Source organism: Antechinus flavipes, chromosome 4 (genome assembly GCF_016432865.1).
Source record: "Antechinus flavipes isolate AdamAnt ecotype Samford, QLD, Australia chromosome 4, AdamAnt_v2, whole genome shotgun sequence".
NCBI classification, from domain to species: domain Eukaryota; kingdom Metazoa; phylum Chordata; class Mammalia; order Dasyuromorphia; family Dasyuridae; genus Antechinus; species Antechinus flavipes.
The window spans coordinates 226,430,903-226,458,316 of NC_067401.1; the positions used below are offsets into that span (position 1 = coordinate 226,430,903).

The 27,414-nt window shown below is 31.8% G+C and overlaps 1 protein-coding gene across 2 annotated transcripts in view; it reads right to left on the reverse strand.

The window, feature by feature from the left end:
- The window catches only part of KHDRBS2 (KH RNA binding domain containing, signal transduction associated 2), a 903,675-nt gene that overhangs the window by 40,962 nt on the left and 835,299 nt on the right, over nucleotides 1-27,414 (reverse strand). For both annotated transcript variants that reach the window (XR_007953562.1, XM_051997202.1), the window contains exon 7: nucleotides 17,703-17,785. Coding sequence is in view for 1 of the 2 variants with exons in the window: in XM_051997202.1 (XP_051853162.1) it covers nucleotides 17,703-17,785 (83 nt within the window). In the remaining variant the exon portion in view is untranslated. The remainder of the gene's footprint in view (nucleotides 1-17,702; nucleotides 17,786-27,414) is intronic.

The following is a 27,414-nucleotide window of genomic DNA, read 5'->3' on the forward strand; positions in this document are numbered from 1 at the left end:
ATGGAAAGAATTGCATGAAATAACGAAGAGTGAAATGAACTGAACCCAAGAGAATACTGCATAGTAACAGTAATAATATTTTAAGAATGACTTTGAATAAATAAGTCATTTTGACTTGTATAAATATTCAAGTTAAGTATAAAAGACATATGAAGAAAGATGTTATCTGTATCCAGAGAAAGAACTGATAAATAGAAATATGTATAGAATAATTTCACATGCACACACACACACACACACACACACACCCCTATTTGTGTCTAATGGTGGTCATATCTAAGGTGGGATAGGGAAAAAAAAAAAGAAAAAAATAACTTTATTATAAATTTGTAGTTTCATCTGCAATTACATACAAAGATAGTTTTCAGCATTTATCTTTACAAAATCTCATGTTCCACAGTTTTCTCCCTCCCTTTCTTCTGCTACTTCCCCTAGAGTACAAGCAACCCAATATAGGTTAAGCATGTGAATTTCTTCTAAGCATATTTCTATATTCATCATGTTGTGCCAAAAAAAAAAAAATCAGATCAAAGGGAAAAAATGAAAAAGAAAAATGTCAACCCAACAACAACAACAACAACAAGGTGAAAATACTATGATTTGATCCACATTCAGTCTCCAACAGTTCTTTCTGTGGATACAGATGGCTCTATTTGTTACAAGTCTATTGGAATTGCCTTGAAACACTTCATTGTGGAAAAGAATCAAATCTATCACAGTTGATTATCACATAATCTTGTTGCTGCATAGAAAATTCTCTTGGTTTTACTCATTTCACTTAACATAAATTCATGTAAATCTTTCTAGATTTTTCTGAAATCAGCCCACTCACCATTTCTTATAGAACAATAATATCCCATTACATTTATATACCATAACTTATTCAGCCATTCCTCAGCTGATGGGCATCCACTCAATTTCCATTTCCTTGCCACTACAAAAAGGCTGTTACAAATATTTTTGCACACGTGTGTCCTTTTCCCTTTTTTATGATCTCTTTGTGACATAGATCCAGTAGAGACACTGCTGGATCAAAGGTATGTAATCGTTTGATAGTGCTTTGGGCACAGTTCCAAATTGCTCTCCAGAATGGCTGGATCAGTTCACAAGTCCATCAACAATGTATCAGTGTCCCAGTTTTCCTACATCTTCTCCAACGTTTATCTTTATCTTTTCCTATCATTTTAACCAATCTGAGAGATGTGAAGTGGTACCCCAGAGTTGTCTTAATTTTCATTTCTCTAATCAATAGAGATTCAGAATATTTATTCATATGACTACAAATGGTTTTAATTCATCTGAAAACTGTCTGTTGATATCCTTAAGCCAAGAAATATTCAATTGAAAAGTCTAAAACCAAATTCCTAAAGATGACATTGGTCCTTTTTGTGCTATGTCCAGTATGATGAAGTACAAACATATATCTCCTTAAATACAATATCACTGAAAGGTGTTATAACTGCTCATATTCATAAATACTATATGATTCAAATAAATTTTCTTTTTTTAAATATTCATCAACTCTGCAAGTTACCTTAAGTTTTAGCTAACAGTATTTAATTATTGGAGGATAAAATATATGCTGATTAAAGGTAAGGACAGTGACATATTTGCCCAGTACATGAATTTTTAATGTAGAATTATGATCAACTCTGCTGCTACTCCCCTCACAGTAAATGAAAATTTACCACCTCATCACTAAATTTGGTATGAAGTATACTTAGTGGATGTTATTTTTGATAAGAATGAAATGCCTAAAAATGATATGATTATATTCTTGAGATAGTCTCTCTCTTTCCCCTCTTTTCCTTCTCCTTTCTTTCTTTTCCTTCACTTTTCACTGTTTCTTCCTTCTTTCCTTCCTGTGCTATCTTTCCTCCCTCCCTCCCTCTTTCCCTGTCTTCCTCTTTTTCTTTGTTTTTCTTCCTTCCTTCCTTTTTCCCATCCTCCTCCCTTCCTTCCTTCCTTGCTTGCTTCCTTGCTTCCTTTCTTCCTTCCTTTCATTCTCTATCTCTGTTTCTCACTGTGTCTGTGTCTCTGTCTGTCTATCTGTTTCTCTTTTCTTTCTTCTCCCCACATTTTTCTTCCTCTTCCTTCCACTGTAAATGTTTATCCATTTCACTTTCTGAATTCTCTTGAATTATGTATTTGCAACTTTGATTGCGTGTGTATGTGTGAGAGTGAATGTGTGTTTTTTGTTTAACTTATTCTGACCCTTAGTACCTAAATGAGAGGTGAGCAATTTTACCACAAAACATTAATCTTCTTTTACTGTGTGGAATTATCATTACAACATTGCAATTATTTCCCATAAATAGGACCTTTAGCTGACTGATTAATTAGGCCCAGGGGGACATGCCATTACTAAATGATCTGTTACATGCCTTTCGTACATAAACAGAAGAGCTGTTGAACCCTTACACAGCACAGATATAATTTTAACTGTATGTTCATGTTTCTTTGGCCATGTCATAATTTATCACAATAATATTTCTAGTATTATAAATATCAGTATAATTTCTAATTATTCTAATACTGAGAGATTAGTAGATGTGATGCCTGAATTAACTGCTTCAAACTACATTACAGTTGTATGCTGACACTGATTTATCTTTTTTCTCATTTAAAGCACCAGAGAAATAAATCTCTCCCATTTGGAGAATGTTCCAAGTCTGATTTGTATGAGCTGGTTTATTACAAGGTCATAATCATGCAATAGGTTTTGTAAATTAAAATAAAGCTAATATTGCTTTATAAAGGCATTACAAGCATATGATTCAGGCCTGCCAAGATTTTTTTGCTAATCCGGAGAAATGCAGACAGTTTGATTCAGATTCTGTCAGTGGGTGAGTTAATTAGGAAGGCTGTTCAACTAGTTAACAATGAGATTTCCTGCTAAGTGCTAAATAATGTCTGCACTGACCTGTCATTGATCTTTTCCATTCCCCTAAGTCTTTGTCCAGCTCCTCTCCATATCCTTTGTCTCTCATTCCTATCTTCCCCATGGACACTCTTTTTTTTCTTCTCAGTTTCCTCTGTCCACCCTATTCCCTCTCTTCCCCAGTCCTTTTTCTTCCTTATATTCTTTTATTCTTTTTTCCCCTCCAAAGCTTGTCTCTCTTTTGTCTCTGGTCCTCTGCCACTCCTATTTTTATAAATCTTATCCTTCCCACCCTTAATCCTCAACTCTATCTGTGTCTTCCTGCCCTTTAATCCTATCTTTCCCTTGTCTTGTCCCTTCCTTCACCCGTCCCTCCCTTGTTTCATTCCTTCTTTTCTCTGCTACTTTTTAACCTTTCCTTCTTTGTCTCACCCACTTAGTTTTATGGATAAAGAAATTGAGGTATAAGAAATTAAATCATTTGTTCTTAGTCACAGAAGTGGTAATATCATGGGAGAAAACTTTTCTTCCCTTCCTCTCAGTAATATACACACACACATATATCCCTCCTTTCATGAATTTACTTTGTATAATTATTTTAGAAATCTTTTGCTTTTATTGAGTATATATATATATATATATATATATATATATGTATTCCTCTTCAAAAAAAGTGGACTCCTTGAGAGAAAGGCTATTTCTCTTGTCTGTTTTTATCTTTATATCACTACCACTTAACTTAGTACCTTAAATATGACAGTATTTAGTAAATAACAATATTTTCAAAATAAATAAGACAGCTATATGGTACAGTGGATAGAGTGTTGGGCCTGGAGTCAGGAAAACCCATCTTCCTGAGTTGATATCTGGCCTCAGATACTTCCTAGTAATTCACTTAACTCTCTTTGCCTCAGTTTCCTCATCAGTAAAATGAGCTGGAGAAAAAAATGACAAACCATTCCATTATCTTTACCCCGAATGGGATTATGAAATATCAGATATGACTGAAAGAATGACCAGACCACAAAATTTAATAAATGTTTATTGAAATGAATACCAACAGAAGTTGGAACTTGTTAAGTTCAAGAAAAGGCATAAAAGTCACATTATGTTTGACTAATATGAATTAATGGGATTTAGAGTTAGAAAACAATATAGAATAATCTAGTCCAAATCCTTATATTATAGATGGAAGTAGGCCCAGAGGGCTCAAATATATGTCCAAGATCTCATATACATAGGAAATAGTAGAACTAAGATTCAAACAAGAAGTCTTCTGAGTCCAAATTCAGCATAAACCACTCTCTCACCTCAATATTTATATTGATGTTTCTTTTTAATTCATTTTGATGTTTGCAGAATGTGATCTGGACATTTAAAGCTATAATTTCTAGCAAACAACAGCAATGAATCAAGTAGTGCTTGGGTCTTTCTTACTATTGAAAAATTGGCAGACTCATTCTACAAACAGCAAAATATCTGGTAAATTCCTGACTTGCTGACAGTTTCATTCCTCACAAAGAAGAGAAAACTTCTGACCAACAAGAAGAACCTTCTTAGTGATGTGGAAATGACAGAACTTTTGTAAGAAAGTCACCATATTACCTTAGAGTGAGTACACAACAGTGAAGCGAGGGAATATTGGCCAATGAGACTTACTATCCTAAATTTAAGGAAAAGAGATTGAAAAATGTTTCAAGAACAGATTATAGCTTTGGACTTTACAAGTAAAGAAGAATTAGAAATTGGAAAAAAAAAGAAATTCTGAAAATATGATCATCATAAATAAACCTAATGGAGAATAAGGATTTTTTTTTTAAGTGTGCCCACAGAAAGTTTTAGGAATATATACATCAAAAATTGAAAAGGAGGTACATAAGCAAGGATAGATAGAAAATCTCCATTACATTGGACAACATCATTAGGTATAATTCTCTTAATGAGTGGAGGGATGAATTGAATATTGAAGGAACAAAAAAGCATGCTTTTTTTAATCTACCTCCACAGTAAGGAAATCAGAAAAGAGGAACATATTTTTCCCCTTTAAAATTATTTTTATTAAATTATTTTTTCAAAATTATTTTGATGACTTCCTTCATATTCCTCAAATATAATCCATTTCCTAACTCTGAGCATTTTTATTGGCATTTCATTTCTTTTTTTTTTTTTTTTTTGATAGTCAAAGTATTTTGTCTTTATATATTCTCTGAGTTGCAGCTGGTTGCAAATTTGTTACCTCACTACAGTAGAAAGATATACAAGTGGATTATGAACATAAAAGCATTAAAATATCCTTACTTGCAGTCATAGAAAATGTAATACTAATTTTTAAAAAGACTCTATATTTATTATCATTATATTTATCCTACACCTGGAATGTTATTCCTTATCAACTCAGGCATGTGACTTCCCATATTTCTTTTTGTCTCAGTTATTTATAAGGAGTATTCTTTTAATTCTAAATATTTGTCATTCCTTATTATGCAAAATAAAGCAATGGAATATTTCATTATCTTCATGTATATCATATTTTTAGTCATTTTCCAACCACTGGATTCATAATTTAGAGCTACTACTTTCAAAAATAATGCTTTGAATATTCTTAGTATATTAGTATAGGTATTTTTAACCATATAGTTTCTATAATCTCCATGTAGGTGATATGTAGTTAAAGCATCTGAACAACTTTATCCCTTTTTTGGCATAGTTGCATTATTATTTTCCTCAAAATGCGGGACTAATTCACATGTTTTCTTGTAGCAAATCAGTATAGTATGATATCTTGTGCGGAGTTCATGCAAAAGTATATTTTTCCATCTTTCACTATCTTTTATACTTTGTTAAATAAAATAATTTCCTAGAGTGGCTTTAACATGAACTTCTATAACTTCAGTTTTGAGAATTTTTTAAAAATGGTTGTTAGTTTCTATTTCTTTTTTAAGAAATCTCTTTATATCTTTTGATTATATATTCTACAGGGACTCATTCTTTATCTTAAAGATTTGTGTCAATTATTCATACTTTCTGAAATGTTAAACTATTTTTTAGATATTTTATAGCAAATGTTTCATCTGTACAGTTTTTTCCTTATTCTTTCCTGATTTTATTGTGCATAACTTTTCAAATTTTTTAATAGTCAAAGTACTTTGTTTTTATATTCTCTGAATTTTGGCTGGTTACAAATTTATCAACTCAACTGTATAAAGCTATACACATGGATTATGAATATAAAAGGGTTAAAATATCCTTATTTGCTGTCATAGAAAATCTAATAGCAATTTTAAAAAAGATATATACTGTAACATATTGGTGGCAGTTCTTTTGGTAATAGCAAAAAAAAAAAATGAAAACAATTGAGGAATGGCAATAACAAATTGTGGTACAGGAACAAAATGGAATATTACTGTTTTAAGAAATATATATGATGAATACAGAAATTCATAGAAAAACTTACTTGAACTCATTCAAAGTGATATAAATATAATAAAGAAAAACCAATATGCACAATAACTACAAGGATGTAAATAGAAAGATCAGCAATCATACAACAATCAAAGATGAATATTGTAAAAGTTGATATAACAAATTTTACCAAGAAGAGATATGAGAAGTCATCTACTCCATCCCTCAACTTCTTTAGGGAGGTGAGAATATTATATATATGGCATTTTGCATATACTTCCAGATTTTTCCTATGTAGGTATCAATTTTGGCATTTCTTCCTCTTTTTATTCTTTTTAAAAAAAAAAAAAATGTTTCATTGAAGATGTTATTAGGGGCAGCTCTCTAATAAGTGTTAAGGATAGGGATACAGGAGGAAATGTAATGTAATATAAAAACAAAACAAAAATGAATAAAATGTTATTTTAAATGATATACAATGTAATGCTTTGTTACCTAGTAAATTATAATTATGTGATTTTTAAGATTCATCTCATGTATTCCTTTGGTATTTTTGATAGTATATGCTTTATGTTGTTAAGCTCAAACAATTTTCTAAGTGCATTTCAGGTTTCCTATCAGTTTTGACTATTTTTGTTGTTACTCAGCAAATGATCCTTTTCTCAAATAATATGTGTTATTTAGTTTATTGAAGAAGAGACTACACTGAGTATCCAACTCAGTCTCACTTATCTGGATTATTTCACTGACTAACTTTTCTATTTTCATATAATAGTTTAATAATCCCTGGTTTAGGGTATGACATTAGGTTGGGCAAGTGTTAAGGTATGATTCTTAACCTAGGTCTCCCCATCTTTAAGTTTAGTTCTCTGTACACCACACCATCCTACTAAGAAGCAGACTTTAAGATGAAAAGGTGCTCTGGAGATGAAAGTGAGCCATTGGGTCCAGTGGCAAGATATACATTAGGACAGCTGGAGATGGTCCTGGATGTAATGGGAGACATTGGCTCCCATTGACTTTCCCAAAAAAGGAAAAAAACCTATGTGTTCTAAAATACTTATAGTAGTTCTCTTCATGGTGCCAAAGAACTGAACGCTGCAGTGATACCCATCAATTGGTGAATGATTGAACACGTTAGGGCATATGATTGTAATGGAATGCTATTGTATTAGAAGAAATGATGAGCTCAATTATTTTAGAAAAACATGGAAAGGCTTCCATGAAACAATGAAGAGTGAAATAAGGAGAATCAAGAAACATTGAATGCAATGATAGCAATATTTTTTAAAGAATAACTGAGAATTTTAAATATTTTAACAATTATAAATTATTTCATTTTTATTTTAACTATTTTTAACTATTATTTGAACTATTATAAGTACTCAAATTAACTACAAAGGACAAATGAAGAAAGATGCTATCTATATCCAGAGAAAGAATGGATAACTAGAAGTATGTATAGAATAATTTTCATATATATGTACATGTATGTAAATATTTGCATATGTATAGTTATGTAATTGTGTCTACTAATACACAGCTGGTAAGGGTAGAGGAAGAAGGGAGGGAAGAAACAAAAAGAAAAAAAAAGACATTTACAGGATAACTTTATAATATATTTAAAAGAAGTAGCAAGTATTATATAGTAGATTTTTAATTCCATAAGCAATCATCTTTTTTATTACATTCTTATGAAATTGTTTAATTCCATAAATTAAAAATAAAACATCATTTTATTCTTTTCTTTTTTTCACCTTTCTTCTTCCTTTCTTTCTCTTTCTCCACTACCCCTTAGTACTGAAAAGATGTCTGGGTTATATATATTCTCTCTTTTGGTTCAGTGGAAAAGTTCTAGATTTGGAAAGAGAACACCTTGATTTGAATCTTAGTCATTCTACTCCTCAGTACTCTGTAAATAGTTACAGTGATCAACAACTTAACGTTTCCTTGTACATCATTCATAGAGGATTAGACCATTTGGCTTTTAAAGGACTTGTAAGAATTTATAATCTTATTGTATTATAGATAACAAAACATCCTATTATATGCTGGTGAAATGATTATGAATTGCAAATTGTTAAATCTGAGAGTCAGATTTATATCTGGCGTTTTATATATATATTTATCTGGAGATATATTTATCTCCATATTACTTCTTGAAAGAAGTAGAGGCCTTAACAGTTATAGTAGAACATGTTGGTAAAGACTTTTAGAAAATTATGGGCTCACTTTTATTACTTGAATCAGGGAAATTAGCTAAAAGTATTGTCAGATTCCCATCAGTGAGAGGTGTTTCCAGGTCTAGAATGATCACTCTTTTCATCAACCACTTACTGACTTCCCTGATTCCTTTAAGTCCCTACTAAAATCCCACTTTTCACAAGAAGCCTTTTCCAAATCCTCTTAATTCTAATATCTTCTCTGTTTTTTCTTACTTATCCTATGTGTATATAGTTTGTTTTATATTGGACAAATATATTTTTCAATTGTTTGCATGTTCTCTCTTCCATTACATTATAAACTTCTTAAGAGCATGGATTATCTTTTGCTTCTTTTTATATATTCAATGTTTAGCACAGTATTTGGCACTTAGTAAGCACTTAATAATTGTTTATTGATTGGTAGATAGAGGTGTCCTATCTAGGTTAGGGCAGATATAGGGTTATAAATTTAAAGTTGGGAGAGACTTTAGAGACCAACAAGTTAAAACTCTACTTTCCACTCCTTTTTATCCATGAGAAAAACTAATACTTACAGAAGTTAAATAAATTACTCAGGATAATATAGTCACTGAGTCTCTAAAAACAGGGTTTTAACCTAAATCTTTTAAACTCCAAATGCAATGCCATATTCATTCTGTCTCAGTACTTTTCATATGAGTAAGAATGGAAAGGAATATATAGATCTGACAAACATCTCTAAGGTTAAAAACCTACAGGATCAGACAGCTGATTGGAAGGAAGGGTAGAAGAAAAGAAGTTCATCTGCATTATTATTGCTGTCTTCAACAGCTAGAGTTAATTCCCTGGCCCTGCCTGTTTCGAGGTTTATACTTTCTCTTCAGACACCAATAAGTTTCTATTTGTAATTTGAAGGATGACTCCAGCTAACTGCTTATGTAAAAGAAAGGATGACTAACATATCTTTTATAATAGGAATGACTGCTATGGAGTAGCTTACTAACTCTAAAAATTTCCCTAGGCTATCTGATGACTCAGGTGCCTCTAGAGGTATATATATATGTAAGTCCTTAAAGTTCCATGAAAATTTGAACAAATATAGCAAAGATATCAATCACTGAGCACTTATTAAGCACTTACCATTTGTGTAACATTAAGGATCAAAACACAAAATGAAAGGGTCCTTGTACCGTTAGGTAATGTCTCATTTTAGAGATGAGGATAGTGAGATCCTAAAAAATGATTTGCCCAGAATCACACAGCTACTAAATCGAAAAAGATGAATTCAAAGCTGAATGTCCCGTGACTCTGAATCCAGCATGAATTGGGTTAATGTCAAAAAGAATCAGTATAGAAGTTTGTACTCTATAGATAACAATATTAATTAATAATGCAGGCCTTAAAACTAAGAAGACATTGATTTTTAGCCTGAATTTGACTCATTGCATACTACTAGGCAACATCTTTAACTTTTGGGGGTCTCAATTTTGTCATCTCTAAAAATTAAGATTTAAATTAAATGATCTAGAGTGCTGGATTCAGAGTTAGAAGAGATCCAGGTTGAATTCTGCCTATTCTATTTAGTAGCTATATGACTTTGGACAAGTAAGCTCTTGAGGCATCAATCTTCTCATCTCTAAAATCAGGACAATAATATCTAAAACACTGTCCTGGAAGGGTTAATGTATTTAAGGAACTTTGTAAAACTTAAAATGTAATATAAATATCAACTATGATGATGCTTGTTCATATTGTTATTTAAAGCCACTTTCAGATCTTACATTCTCTTATGTCTATGAATGTTCATAGACCTCAACCTCACCTGACATCATATACCAAATCACTTCTATTAACAAAGTAAGCAACAACATACTAAAAGCTACAGAATTCCCCACTCAACTCTCTAGGTACTCCTCAGTAGCCATAGCCACAGTATTTATATTACATTTTAAGTTTTTCAAATAATCAGTAAAACAAAGGAAAAAATACTGATGGCTGTGAACTAGAATTCTTTTCTATTTAAATAAATCTAAGCATAGTCATTATGCTGTTTATGCATGTAAGAGTCTGTAGATGGCATAAAAATACTAGTAAGATGTAGAATAATTGAAGAAAAATATTCCAAATTCAATAATCTATTGTAAATTCAATCTAATGCTTGAATATAATCTTGAGACATAACAGAATTGGATTACAAAATGAGGGTGAGTTAGTTTGCAGGGAATAATGCCACGTGAATGAATAGAGCAAGCTATTATATACTTAATGAAATATGTTTTATTATATTATCTGGTTACTGCAATGCCTCACACCTTAGTTTCCACATCAAGAGTTTTTTTTTTTTTCTTTTTATTTTTTTTTGCAGAATGATAGCCTAAAATAGGACTCACATTTTTTTAAAAATATTTTTTTTAATGACAACATAAAGATAGCATATGATTTGAATGTGATTTCCTGACTATGTGTTTTTTTGGCTCAGATCACATCTTCATGCTGAGATGAGAAAAGATTAGTTTCTCCTTGGAAAATTATTTCTTTTGGAAAGAATTCAGCACAAGATAAGATTATTTATTTAGAGTTGGGAGGCCCCCTAAAGGTCATCTAGTCTGATCTAATTTTACAAAGAAGGCCTGGAGAAAAAAAAAAAAAAAAAAAAAAAAAAACTTTTATAAGGTCGCATGGATAGAAAGTGTCAGAATAAGTGGAATCTGAACCCAATTCCTATAACTCTAAATTTAAGGCTATTTCTGCCAAAACAAGGATTTTAAATACTTAGCTTTATTGAAGACATGTTCTTGTGTCAGAATAAAATGGAAGCCTAGTTTTAGTCAATGGTCTTAAGAAATTGAGCTTCTAAGAAAAAATTAATCCTAACCTGCAAAAGAAAGCTTTTATAATAAACTTTCTTTTCTTGTCTTACTCCAGGCTGTATATGACGCAGGAACTTAAAAAAAAAAAAAAGATGAATATCAGTATCTTGCATTCATTGTCAACTTTAGGTTTCATTAAAATGTCATTCATTTGAGCTGCCTCTTGAGAAAGCTTTTAATGGAGGCTCTTTTTTCATGTATTTGAAAATTTTTAGAGATAATGATATCTTATAGGGCAACTGGGAATTAATTAAAGCTGTTATACTTTCTGAACTTCAGGTGAACTTTTTGTAGGGATGTTATCTCATGAACTTCCTTTAAAATCATTATTTGGGGATGGTCTAATTATTCAATTTAGGCACCTGCCAAATCCTACTTTATAAACTCTACAAATATATGTTCACCTGATTAGAGAATTGGATTGGGAAGTAACATTCTCTAAAGATAAAATTGTCATGTTTCTTTTTATTCTACTAAATTATAAATAAACGATTAGTTAAAGATATATTATGGACAGTTTGTACCTGTGACTTTAGACGTAGCATATTCCAGAAATCTCAAGAGAAAAATCCACATATTCTAATAAAAGTTAGAGAAAAAAATAAACCTTTCCTCATTCTGAGGTTGAGGTATTTCAGTCACATCTGACCATTAATTACATTATTACTTCACTTATGTTTTTATTGTTGTTGTTTCATTTTATTTTTGACAAAGACATTAGAGAATTTTCAATTTCTTTCTCTAGATCATATTTCAGATGAGGAAATTGAAGCATACAAGCTAAGTGACTTTCTAGTCATACAACTAGTCAATATCTGAGGCTATATTTGAACTCTTGAAAAGAGTCTTCCTCACTGCAGGCTTGACACTCTATTCACTGTGCCATCTAGCTCATGCTATGGCTACTTTTTCCTTTGTCTTTTACTCTCTTTCAAATTCTTTCTTTAGGGTCCAAATCATCTCTCACTGCATGAATAAGAAGATTCACCCTTGTCTACTTATTTTCCATGGAGGTTATATTCCCTTGTATTGTACAAGTTTTTGTACAAATACTACTTCTTTGAAAGTTTCTCCACTCTATATATTATAGTAATTTAATGGTTCTTGTTTTATTTATTTACTTTTAGTCATGAATGTCTTTGGCCATTTGGTGCTATTTTAAGGAAATAAGGGGATTTTTCAAGGTTAGATGGGTGATAAATAGCAGACTAAATGAAATTTGTATGCTGTTTTTATGACTCCACATTCAGGACTATTTTTACTGTACTGAAGATTTCTAAGAATTTAGTTTTATTGAAGACAGACCCTTCAGTCAGATGTAAAATTTAGTCAATGAGTTGATAAAATGAGTACTCAAGAAAACTACAATTTTGATTCCTCAGAAAAATATCTAAATGCATAAAGTAAATTTTCTCAGAATTGCAAATAAAACCAATTAAAATACACTTCTCTCTCTCTCTCTCTCTCTCTCAGTTTCTCCAGCATTACACCCACTGAATGAATGAATAATCAAGGATGAAGAGTAGACTAGAAATGATCCCTTGCAATTTAAATTGTCATTATGAAAGTTAAAAAAAAAAACAAAAAACATTTCATTTTCATATCCTTATATAAAGAATTCATTTTTTTTTCGGCATAGATTCTGTTTATTCTCTAACCCAAAAGCTAACTAATAATTAGCAAGAATGAGTTTCCAAGGTCCCTTATTTTTCCTCATTCCCTTTTTTTCAGACTACCTCTGCCCTTTTCACGGTGTATTGCTCATTAGGTTTCTTATCTGACAACAGATTGGAGAAAGAGAAAACTCAATTTCATTACCCTTTGAATCTCATTCCAAAATTACAGTAGTACTCTAAATGGTTTGCATATTCCTTTAGACTGCCTAAATATTTTCCTTATTTCTAGAGCATTTTCATTATTTTAACATGATATTTAAAGTTCTGTATATAAAAGCATATGTACATAAAAACATGTATATTGTTTGTGTGTGTGTGTATGTGTGTGTTCTGTTAAACCTTTCACATTTCAGGTATTAGGGACGTGGCTCCCCTGTGATCTGAAAAATCCACATAAAAATTTTGGCTCTCCCTTTGTACCAAATCTGAATTGCTATAGTATTAAAACATAAAATATGTTGATAATATACTATGTTATACATGTATTTTATGCATTTCTGAGTTTGTAAAAGTTTTCTGGTCATCTGTTGGCCTTTACATCTGCAATTCCATAAAATTCCCCTAAAATTCTCATTTAATTTTTTATGCCAACCCTTGATACTAGTGAAACCAAGATGGAGAAAACTATCTTGTGGAAGGGGTGACTTTATATTGTTCCTACTGATGTTTGAGATGAACTAGCTATTAAATGGAAATTTAAATAGATTATTATATTACTTACATTACATACATACATACATACATTAATCTATTCATTACCTATGAGGCAAAACTTTTCCAATTAACCTAAATAATAAAATTGACTATTAATCGTATAATTAGAAACAGCTGAATTTTATCCACAACCAAAGGAACATTGAGCACATTTCTTTTGTCTGTAAACTTTTTCAACATGTCCATTTTATCTGAAACTTCAATACTCATTGAACTCCAATTTAAAGGGGCCAGTACACTTTGATCTAAATTATCTTTTACACTCAATATTAGCTTTATTCTTCATTCTTCTCAAATACACTTTGCCATTGCTTTCTTCATGTCTACTTCTGAATATTTTCCTCTGCTAGTCCTCAGGTGCTTCACTAGATAAGACAAAGCATTGTGACTAGAAAGCCAGCCCTGGAGCCAGGAAGATTTGAATTCAAGGCCTGCCTCTGACAACTGCTGGTATGGCCTTGGCCAAGTTTTATAGTCTTTCATTACTCTAGGCAACTATCTAAAGCTATAAATTAACCCAGATATATGTTAATTGAGAGACTTCAGTAATCTAAGAGCACCCCACCCCAATGAAATCACAGGTCCAGTCCCTATCCTCTCCCTCAGTTATGGAAGAATACATTTTTTTCTATAAAAGTCACCTCTTTTTTTCTCCATGCTTCAGATAATCTTATTATGCATGAGGCTCTATGTGAATCACATTTCTATCTATCTTATCAGTTGTGATAAAATGATTCTTATCTTCATGGCTTTAATCCAGCCTAGTCTACTAAAATGCCAATAAAATATGTTTATGAATAATTAATACTATAAACATTGAATATCCTATTATCTATTTATATTAATTAGTTCTCATTGTTTTCTATTTCTTTGGAATCATGAAATTTCTTGAGACTTAGTAAGTACCAACGTTCTGCCACAGTTGTCTTTTAATGTCCTGACCCAATTTCCCTAATTGTCCTATTTAGTTACTGTGCTTCAGATTATAACCATTCCCTCTTATTGTTTGATAGGATAAAGATCTTATATCTTAGACTTTAGGCTATACTTATTCCCTCTTAATGTTTAATGGGATAAAAGTCTTTATCCATTTTAGATGTCATTAGAATATCAGGAGCCTCTCCAGTACCTCCCATTATGTTATCCTAGCTGTCTCCCCCCATTAAGTCATCCCCATCTAGGTACCCCCCCCCATTATATTATTGTTCTTGTTACCCTATGAAAGAATCTTGTATCCCACAGTTCAGGCTGGATTCTTTGAGATGAGAGTCTCATTCAGCCCTGGGATCAAACATGGATCCATTTGGTTCCAGTAAAGCTCTCCATTTAATAAATTATTAAATACTCTCTAATCTCCCTCTCTCTCTCAATTTCTCCAGCATTACACCCACTGAATGAATGAATGATTAAGGATGAAGAGTAGACTAGAAATGATCCCTTGCAATTTAAATTGTCATTATGAAAGTAAAAAAAAAAAAAAAAACATTTCATTTTCATATCCTTATATAAAGAATTCATTTATTTTTCGGCATAGATTCTGTTTATTCTCTAACCCAAAAGCTAACTAATAATTAGCAAGAATGAGTTTCCAAGGTCCCTTATTTTTCCTCATTCCCTTTTTTTCAGACTACCTCTGCCCTTTTCACAGTGTATTGCTCATTAGGTTTCTTATCTGACAACAGATTGGAGAAAGAGAAAACTCAATTTCATTACCCTTTGAATCTCATTCCAAAATTACAGTAGTACTCTAAATGGTTTGCATATTCCTTTAGACTGCCTAAATATTTTCCTTATTTCTAGAGCATTTTCATTATTTTAACATGATATTTAAAGTTCTGTATATAAAAGAATATGTACATAAAAACATGTATATTGTTTGTGTGTGTGTGTATGTGTGTGTTCTGTTAAACCTTTCACATTTCAGGTATTAGGGACGTGGCTCCCCTGTGATCTGAAAAATCCACATAAAAATTTTGGCTCTCCCTTTGTACCAAATCTGAATTGCTATAGTATTAAAACATAAAATATGTTGATAATATACTATGTTATACATGTATTTTATGCATTTCTGAGTTTGTAAAAGTTTTCTGGTCATCTGTTGGCCCTTACATCTGCAATTCCATAAAATTCCCCTAAAATTCTCATTTAATTTTTTATGCCAACCCTTGATACTAGTGAAACCATGATGGAGAAAGCTATCTTGTGGAAGGGGTGACTTTATATTGTTCCTACTGATGTTTGAGATGAACTAGCTATTAAATAGAAATTTAAATAGATTATTATATTACTTACATTATATACATACATACATACATTAATCTACTCATTACCTATGAGGCAAAACTTTTCCAATTAACCTAAATAATAAGATTGACTGTTAATCGTATAATTAGAAACAACTGAATTTTATCCACAACCAAAGGAACATTGAGCACATTTCTTTTGTCTGTAAACTTTTTCAACATGTCCATTTTATCTGAAACTTCAATACTCATTGAACTCCAATTTAAAGGGGCCAGTACACTTTGATTTAAATTATCTTTTACACTCAATATTAGCTTTATTCTTCATTCTTCTCAAATACACTTTGCCATTGCTTTCTTCATGTCTACTTCTGAATATTTTCCTCTGCTAGTCCTCAGGTGCTTCACTAGATAAGACAAAGCATTGTGACTAGAAAGCCAGCCCTGGAGCCAGGAAGATTTGAATTCAAGGCCTGCCTCTGACAACTGCTGGTATGGCCTTGGCCAAGTTTTACAGTCTTTCATTACTCTAGGCAACTGTCTAAAGCTATAAATTAACCCAGATATATGTTAATTGAGAGACTTCAGTAATCTAAGAGCACTCCACCCCAATGAAATCACAGGTCCAGTCCCTATCCTCTCCCTCAGTTATGGAAGAATACATTTTTTTCTATAAAAGTCACCGCTTTTTTTCTCCATGCTTCAGATAACCTTATTATGCATGAGGCTCTATGTGAATCACATTTCTATCTATCTTATCAGTTGTGATAAAATGATTCTTATCTTCATGGCTTTAATCCAGCCTAATCTACTAAAATGCCAATAAAATATGTTTATGAATAATTAATACTATAAACATTGAATATCCTATTATCTATTTATATTAATTAGTTCTCATTGTTCACTATTTCATGTCTTACTGTGAAGAAACACCCTAAATTTAGTTTTCATTTTTCTCAAAAAAATATTTATTGCTATGTGGAACAGTATTTATGCTCCCATTACAATTTTTTTTTTTTTTGCATGGAAATTTGTTGGTGCTTTTCTGGAAAAATGTAAATGAATTTCCCACCTGCTAAAAAGGCAAAACAAATTGCAACAACAACAAAATCATTATTGTAGGATTACATGTTCTGGATGAAATCAAAAGAATGGTATACCCAATAGTTTCAAAGAGTCACAAAAGGGAAGAAAAAACAGAGTTCATTCTCTAAGATGTCTCAAGAGCCTCTTTTTTTGGCAGCAATATAGTGTATATATCTGTTGCCATCTTGCCTTTAACAAACAGAAGAAAAAAAAAAACTAACAGGGTAGGAAAAATATAATCAATATTTTATTTTCTTGAAAATCTAAATTGTTCATGTCAAATGTAACCTCCTGCCTACCAAAAATAACTAAGGCATTGTTTTAAAGTCAGAATTGTCCATCATGAAAATATAATTTATTTTCATTTACATATTCTTCTCTAAAGCACTTTTTTTTTTTTAAGCACCAGCAGGACAGTAATTTTGTTAAGATGCTTTTCATGCTTAAAAAAGTCCTGCTATTTCTTAATTTGACTGTGAAAGATTAGCAACTTTGCTCCCTTATGCAAGGCAGTAAAAAGACTACCTGATTCATAATACATTATCAAATAATTCCAGGTCATATATCTGACAATCAGTTGAAGAAGGTTTTTTTTTTTAAATTGCACTGAATTTTGAAATCCATTAGTCATGCAATTCAAATCTTACCTTTGTGTTTGGGTCGCATAACTGCTATCATAAGTGTCATAGCTCTGGTCATCATATTCACCCCCATAACCATCATCATATCCCTAAAGAAAGGGAAAGAAAGAAAGAGTTCTTCAAAATTCATTTGCAGGAATTTCTAATTCAACATTAATGAGGTAACATAAAATGCCACCTGAGGGTAGATATTTTCCCTCTTTCCCAATGATCATGGCACATATTATAGTAGAATACTAAGTACATGCAACCCAACTGTAGAACTTTATGGATTAAATATTATACATTTGGAAGTTATCTATTGATTAATAAAATCCAATTATGCCTCACATAATAGAAATACTCCTGTGGTTTATCTAGAATTTTGAGCCATTGGGATAGTCTAAAAAAAAAAAAAAACTTTTGTTTGGGAATGTAGTCTACTTTTGTCTCAAGCTACTTTGTGCAAATACTTTTTGTGCCTTGGAGAGAATTTTACTCCTTCCTGCTTACCACTGCTTTATCTAGTTTTTAGAAACCTGTATCTTCTATACATGTAACATCTCTTGCTCCTAAAGTATTGGTAATAACATGTCATAATATATGAAGTTCTTCTAGGGATTAGACTAGATGTTCTTTGAATTCCATTCTAGCTCTAAATCTTTGATCCTATTATCATTCTAAGTATGACTCCACCCATCCTTATGAATTTTGGGGTCTTAATTCATCACATTGGTAATTATTAGCCTTTACTTTAGGACAGCCCAGATAGGCCACATTAAAAAAGTGAAATTCAAGGAGAAGAGTAATTCAATTTTTCCTTTTTTTTTATTTTTTGTGCTTTTTAAAATTTATTATTGTTTTATTTTGTTTTTGTTTGCTTTATTTCTCTAGAGGACAGCTAGATGCAATGACTTGAAGATGCAAGAAACAAATTGAATTAGAAAGCAGAAAAAAAAGTTTTTGGATACATTAGAGATTTCCAAAAGTAGAATTAATTACCTAAGAAGATAAATTTCTCCTCTTTAAGGATCTTTAAGCAAAGGCAAGATGACAACTTATCATTAGTGTCTTAGTATTAAGTTTTGTTTCCCCAGACATAGATTGGAATAGGTAAATTTCCAAATCTGAAGACCCTGGTCTAGACAGGGTCCCAGAGTGGAACCTGGGATATTCTTCTTTTTCTTGAAGATAATCACACCCAAAGTCAGAATACTGTTTATAATGCTCCCCCCCCCCCAATTTATCTTTCAGGTGACAATGATCTTAATGTTTCCTTCCTCCATTCTTCTTCTCCTCCTCCTCTTCCTCCTCCTCCTCCTCCTCCTCTTCTTCTTCTTCTTCTTCTTCTTCTTCTTTTCTTCTTCTTCTCTTCTTCTTCTTCTTCTTCTTCTTCTTCTTCTTCTTCTTTCTTCTTCTTCTCTTCTTCTTCTTCTTCTTCTTCTTCTTCTTCTTCTTCTTCTTCTTCTTCTTCTTCTTCTTCTTCTTCTTCTTCTTTTTCTTCTTCTGCAATTGGGGTAAAGTGACTTGCACACAGCTAGGAAGTGTTAAGTGTCTGAGACCTGGTCTTTCTGACTTCAGGATTGATGCTCTATCTCCATATTTTTTTCTTTCACTTCTTCCCAGGTATCTAAAGTTAAGTTTCTTTCCCTGTGTAATGTAAAATATAGCCATATTGGTCATTCTGCTTCTAGAAATCTCTAAGACTTTCCAAAGTAGCTGCAGCAATCTGAAATACCTATGTCAACTTAATGGCAATTTTGGGAATGTAAGGTATGTTTTCTTTTGCTGAAGCAGGTGACTTTGCACAGTCTTTTCTCACATAAATCTAATTCACTAGCATGTCATGGCATCATTTCCCTGATGTAATGGTTATCTTCAAATATGAAGGACAAACAATGATAATAACAACAATAAACTACAAGTCAGTAAGATTAATAAATGGTTGTTATCTAATTCTTCATCATGCCATGGACTATAGAAAATCAGGTCCTTCTATCCCCTACTATGCCTCCAACTCTGTCCAAAATCATGTTCATTGTTTCCATGACACTATCCATTCATCTTACCTTCTGCCATGCCCTTCTTTTTTTTGGTCCTCAATCTTTCCCAACACCAGAGTTTTCCAATAAGTATTTTTAGTATGTTGCCAAAGTATTTAAGTTTTGATTTAAGTATTTGTCATTCCAATGAATATTCTGAATTTACCAAATGGAGGTAACAATAATCATCTCACAATTCCATTAAGAATATTGTGATTAAGTATGAAGCCATGATGATCAATTACTTTAACATATGTTCAAGACTTAGGAAAGAGACAGAGAAAGTCATTTCTGTAAATAATCACTGAAATAAATGAACAGTTTTTACTGTTTTTTGTTTTTTAGGATTTTGGTTCTCAAAGCATGCACTGAAGCCCTAGTATATTATATTTTTTGCTTGGTTTCATGAAAATTTGCTCTCTATATATCTATTTCAAACATCACAAATTACATGATACGTACATTAATCTCCTCCATAAATTTGGTTCCTAATGATATTATAATTGCTGCTATGAAGTATCAGAATTCCTCTCCCTCCCTCCCCCCCCCAAAAAAAAAGCCTTTCTCAAATACAAGAGGCTCATAGGTTCATAGAATTTGATCTGAAAAGGACCTTAGATCCTACATCCAACTGTCTCATGTAACATTTGAGGAAAATGAAAAACAAAGACTTGCCCAGCATCACAGCAACACTGGAACGATACAGAGGTGGGAGGTGGGATTTAACTTCAGTTAAATCTGAGTCCAGTTCAGATTCTCTATCCACTATATATGTCTTTTTGATGCCTCTGAAAATTTTATCAATTTCAAATTGTAATCTTTAATCCTTGTGTCTCCCCCAACATTATTCCTTCAAACCCTGAGATTTCTACATTCCTTAGCTCCCAGCCTCAATTGCAGTTTATTGTCTTACATTTTTCTGGCTGGAAGATCATATATAAGCCTAAAATTTGAAACCTGGAGAAATAAAGAAAAAAACAAAGTAAGACTGTCAGAGAGGGAAGAAGAGGTGAGAAATCTCAAAGTCTAGGTAATGAGTCTAGAGTCACAATTGCCTGAGAACCTTTCTTTGTCTCCAGATCAAACAATTCATCATGCTGAGGTTCCTCACAGCAAGAAATGAGCAAAAAAAAAATTGCTAACTATTTTTTCTAAGCCTTTAAGGATAATCATTTATGAAAAGATCATATTAGGCCTGAGAGGCCAAGCTGTCCAACACTTCCATCTTACAGAGGAGAAAATTGTAGCTCAGGGAAATGAATTATTCTCTCAAAGTTTATCCAAATAGTAAGTGGTTTTGTCACATGTAAAATCTTAATTCTCTGATTCTAGATTCAGCATACTTTCTACTGCTTCCCCAAAGATCAGAATTTAAACTGAATTAAAAAAAAATCAATTGTTATAATGTAAAATATATATTACTTGAATATTATGATAACTATGTTGTCTCTTGCATACAAAGATGGCTCTTCCACTTTGCCATCTTCAGGTCAAGCATTGTAGATCATTTATTTTTTCCAGCTACCGTGAGGGCTCATTTCTGATCCACCTGTAAACTCTTGCCAACTCTATTTTGTGACATAAAATTTATTTCCCCTAAAACATTCCATACTACTTTTTTTCCTTTAGTGAAATTTTGTCTTATGACTACAGATGATTCCAGTCTATTAGTACACTTCTAGTAATTACTTCTTATATATTATATTTGATGAGCAAACCAATCTGCCAGAAGTTCCTAACATATATATGAGATTATTATGTATTTATATGTCTATATATGTGCTATATAGAGAATATGTTTATATATGTAAGCTTATATGTACACATACACATGCTCTTACTGTGAAGTTTGGCTCCATCACATAGCTTCTCAAATATTCTGAATAATTATTCTCTGTTATCTCTACTATGCCAGTGAGATCTGTTTTATGCAAAAGTAAATTCTATTATACCATGCTCCAGTGCCTAGAAAATAGATTAGTACTTATCTTTCTCAATCTAGCTGGTTCATAAATAATAAAAAATAAATGCTTTTTAAAAGAAAAAGAACATTAACATTGCTAAAATTGGTAAGCACTATTAATATCATTTATGATATCAAAAGGAACTCTATATATTTACTCTTAAAAAAGTATTTTTAGCTATTTTAAAATATGGGGATGCATAAATATTGTCAACTCAATATTGATCCAGTAATATAGATGCATATGTGTATATGTATATGTGTGTGTGTATAGAGATAGATACATGCATATATACATTTGTACATAAGTTTACATATTTGTATATTTAAAGTTAATACTACATTCAGAGACTATAGCACCATTTTTTATCCTTTTCTGACTTTCATGAGTTCTAATTTCAATTCAAATCTATCTCTATATAAAATTAAAAAATGTTTTTTAAATAAAAAATTCCAGATTAGAAAAATCATGCATTTATATAAAAGCAGAATAAAAACAGCAACTCCATTAATGTAAAGTTTATTCACACATTTAAAGATCATTACAAAGTTTCTTCCTAACTTCTCTTCCTTAGGACAAATAACCATGGTTCCTTTGAATCTTTTCCTTCCCCAGAAGATTTGTATCTTAGATTTATACAGTTTTTGGTTTTTCTCTGGATTCTAAGTTTCCCATTATTTTATTGAAGAGGTAGGAACCAGTAGTCATCTCAACAATTCTAGAATAGTATGGTAATTATCTTGTGATTTCTTGATCCATTGGATATAAAGGTATATGACTCAAAGTTTTAGATAAGTGACTAGCCTGGAAGTCATATTTTAAAGAGTTGAGAAGTAAGTGAGAGGAGAAAAAAAATAGACTACAAATAGAGTCAGCTTTTTCTAAAAGTCTGGCTGAGAAAAGATCAGGAGAGATATAGGAAAATAGTTTGAGGAAATAGGGAATCTAGTGAAGGTTGTTTTTTTTTTTTTTTTTTTTAATGGATCAGGGTATGGGCTGTCTTTGAAGGTAGTGGAAAAGGAACTATTAGAAAGGGAGGAATTAAAGACAGAGCTAAGTAGCACAAGGAATAGATTGCCAGGTCTGGACAGAGGATTCTCTGAGTTCAAATGCAGCTTGACACTCCCTAGTTATGTGATCCTAGATAAGTCATTTAACCATGTTTACTTCTTTTTCCTTATCTGAAAAAATGAGCTGGAGAAAGAAATGGAAAACCATACCACAATCTCTTCCCAGAAATCCCTAAATGGAGTTGTGTAGAGTTAGACTAAAATGATTAAACAAAGATGGTGAATGACTGAAAGGGAAATCTGAAGGATAAGATGGGGAGAGAATGAGATCAAGGGTACCTACAGAGAGTTGATCTTGACAAGAAGGAACATTTCATTTTAAGAGACTAGGGGAAAGGAAAATAGGGTGGTTAGTGATAAGAGATTTTCAGATGCAGAGAAGAGGAAAAGATAGAATGTCTATCTAACACAGTATTTGGCACAAAGTAGACACTTTGAAAATTTTAAACTAAATTAAGTTGAACTATAACTCCAAGTGGCTCATTTATCTCATGGCTATTTAGGAATTTTTGAGACCATAAGGACTTATGATTCACAATAAAATTCAATCAATAAATATTTATTAAGCAGACATAGTCTATTTGAGGGAGGAAGGGAAGAGTGGAAGGAACAAGAATATATGTTTATATAGCACCTATTGTATGCCAGGTGCCGTGTTAAATGTTTTTACAAATAAATTGAATATTGCATCTGATCTAATGAATTTTGGTCTTCCTGCCTATAGGTCCAGCACTTTATTCCGTACTTTACAACTTGCTTCTGGTAAAGGGAGAAGCAAAGTTCAGTGTCAGTAAGAAATAAGGAGGGGCAGCTACCGTGTGTACAATATCAGTCCTGAAGTGAGGAGGACAAGAGTTCAAATTCAGTCTCAGACACTTAACACTTACTAGCTATGTTATCATAGACAAGTCATTTAACCACAATTGCCTTGCCAAAAAAAAAAAAAAATTAATTACTCCTCATTTGAGAGATTGGTAGAAAGGGTATTGTGGAGGATTCTAGAAACAACCTCTGTGAGAGATTCAATAGAAAATCAAATGCAGCATCTAGGCAAACTCCAAAATTTGTATCCTATAAGGTACATTCATTACTCTTACTGATGAAAAAAAATTAAAATACATACAAACACTGACTCCCCCCACAAACATAAATGTATATGTATACATACATATACAAAACTATATATATATATACATACATACACATATATCTATATTCCCAGTTTATATTACTCATCAATTTCATCATGCTGATTGGCTCAGTTTTGGATACCCTCTCCCTTTCAATTGGAGAGATGTTGGATACAGCACTAAATTCTTTTCTAAAGCTTTCCTTTAAAAGAGGGCTGGGATAGGAACTTTTCAGCTAACTCTACTTTCTATCAACAACTCTGATTTGGACTCTACTAAACATACTCTGAATTTGGGTATCTCTGGTATACTAGGCTCATTCATGATTTTCAGCTTCCTTTTGCTTGTTTTCTCATGAGATTGTGAACTTTTTGAGAGCAAGAACTAATTTTTTTCCTTTTTCTTATTTTTTTTTCTCCAGTGCTTGATACAGTGCCTGGTACATAGTACTTGCTTAATAAATATTTATTGCATTTTATTATAAATTATAAGTCCTTATGGCCTCGACGTTCCTAAATAGCCATGAGATAAATAAATCACTTGGAATTGAAGTTCAAATTAATTAAATTAAAAAATTTTAAAGTACCTATTATGCGCCAGATACTGTTAGACACAGGGATTACAAGTGGAAAAAAAAAGTAGTCCTCTGTACTCAATAGGCTAAAGTTCTAGTGCAAGGATTTTATTTAACATTGCTACTGATAATACAGACTTCATTCTAACACATGGTTTTGACAGGTCTCCATGACAAATTAACAATAGAAAAATGTTCTTATTTTGTATTTTATTTTTACATAGTTGGTCAGCTCTATTTATAAGAAAAAATATATGAAACAAATTATGTGGATTTTCTTCTTTTGTAATAGGAACAGAATGTAAACATGCAAACAGAATTAAGAATGAGGAAAGCTATTTTCAGATAGAATCAGAGGCAATTTAGATACTTGAATAAAGACAATAACTCCTCCTCCTACTCATTCCCCACTCGCCCCCCCCCCCAAAATCAAATGTGATTTGCATACATTGACCTTTAACAATATTGAAGAAAATTAATTGATCAGATTGAAACCTGAAATTTTATTTGCTTTATGAAGTGTGGCTAATATTAAAGCATATGCTTGCCTTATTTTCAGTTAATTATTTTGGCAGCAAAATGATTAAGAATGCTAGTTTTATGTAAAATTTCTTTGTTTCTGAGGCTCATTGTTTTCTTTCAAAACAATAATTGTTAAATCAATTTTTTTTCCTTTTTTAAAAATCTATCTCACAACTTCCTTTATATACTGAATTTGTGGGAGAGTCAGTTTTTCATTTAGCCTCTTTCATCATCTCAGGAATTAAATTATTTGTTCAAAGTCAAAGTGGATTAAAGATTCTTATCATAATTATGTCTGTCAACACCGTAATTGTAACTATAAATAGAATTATGTGACAAAATAATGTAAAATCATAGCTCCAAAGGAAAAAAAAGTCTATTCAAATAATGTATAACACATAGGACAAACTTTTAGTGCCTCCACTTTAAATGAATATTGAAACCTGTGCTTATTTGTTCCTTCTTTTGTTGCCATTTTGTTTTTGGTGAAATTTATAAAACTTGGCTGTAATAATCACAGAGATGATCATACTCTTGACCCCCTCATCGCTCATAACTATGCTCTTCATGATCTTAGAATTTATCTCACTGATAAAAATCTTTTTTTTTTTTTTTTTTTTTATGTCTTCTAAGTCTATTCAGATACACAGTAGTTTGGGACCCTGAGAAAATCACAACTCCTTATGGTTCTCAGACAGTTTCCTAAGATTACAAATTGCAGAACAATTCTTAATCTTCATTAGTAAAAATAAAAAAAATAAGTTTCATCACCATAAGTTTCCTAGATGAAATTACAAATCTGGAACAAGTGCACACACAAATACACACACACACACACACACACACACACACACACAAACACACACCAATAACACTGTAAAACTTTGTGCATTCATTTCATGAGCTTAATTAATATTTGTTTAATTGAATTGGATTCTGAACTTCCTAAGCCTACCACAGACTGTAATAAGTTATCAGTTCCATGTATGCCCTATTGGAAACCTCTCTGATATGATGGCTTTAGAAATTTGTGTTTTAATAATTATGAAATTTTAAAATGCTTTATTTAGACTATTTAATAATTTAGATGATCACAGAGACATCTAGTAAGTGACTGAAGTGAGATTTGTACCCATCTTCCTTACTAAAACTCTAGTATATGGTATTGCCATACAATACACAAAAGATATTTAAAAGACAAAAATTCTATTGCCTATAGATTGTTTCAACAAGCTTAAACTGACTTGCCAGAACCAATTGTTAAATTCTCAACAGGTGCATAAATACTTCAAAACCTGGGATATGTTACACAACAGGGCTTGATTTCTTTGATGTTCTCTAAAGGAAATGATGGACAAAATGTTAATAATAGAGCTTAAACTTAACATTTTGTACTGAATACATTCTTTTCTCACACAGCCAATTATTAAATATTTACCATTGCACTAGTTTTTCCCCTACTGTATTTGCTTTCATTTCCAATTTTTCATGATCCCGCAAATTTTTCTTAACAAAGCTATTAGAATGGTTTGCCTTTTCCTTCTCCAATTCATTGTAGAAATGAGGTAGCTAAGGCAGGGTTAAATGACTTACCCAGGATCATATAGCTACTAAGTGTCTGAGGCAAGATTTGAACTTAAAAAAGATCAATCTTCTTGATTCCAAGTTCCATGATCTGTTGTGTCCAATGTCCCTACACTGACTAAAAATTAGGTACTTAGGCAGAAAAAAAAAATGTAAACTCTTTGAAAACTGGGAATACATATTTTAATTTTGTTATATTCTATGCCTTACAAACATATATGTCTAATATCTTCTATATGGTTTGTACATAGTAGGAACTTTGTAAATATGTGTTGATTTGAATGAATTGAGAAGGGTGAAACTTACTTAGTGAAGGAAAGTTAATGTTAATGTCTACTTCAAATAAAATTCAGCCCAAATATTTATAGAGTAACCATAATGGGCATGTGTAATGCCCAGAAAGACTGTGGAGTTGAATAATCTTGTCCTGATTTTTCTGACTATTTCATCTTCAGCTTGCTTTTTGGAAAGTGACCAAAATTAATCCATATAAATTTCTTAGGTGTTCTCATTCATTCTCCCCCATCTTCCTAAACTTATATTATTTGTGTTGGAGGATGAAGAAAGTATAACTTCACAGGTTAATTCATAACCTTGAACCCAGAATTATTGTGAGAATCAAATGAGATAGTATTTGCAAGGTGCTTTGCAAAACTTAAAGGTCTACATAATTCCTTGCTATTACTGCTATCATTAGATTGGATTTTAAGGAAGGCTAGTAAGAAAAGTCAGACTAATCAGGAATCTCCTTTCTTTATTTAATATTCTGTATCTGTCTCACCAGGTAACAATGGGTGTCATTAATTTTGGTTCTGGACAACAGAGGATTGTCTTGCCAGTTCTTTGTTTTTAC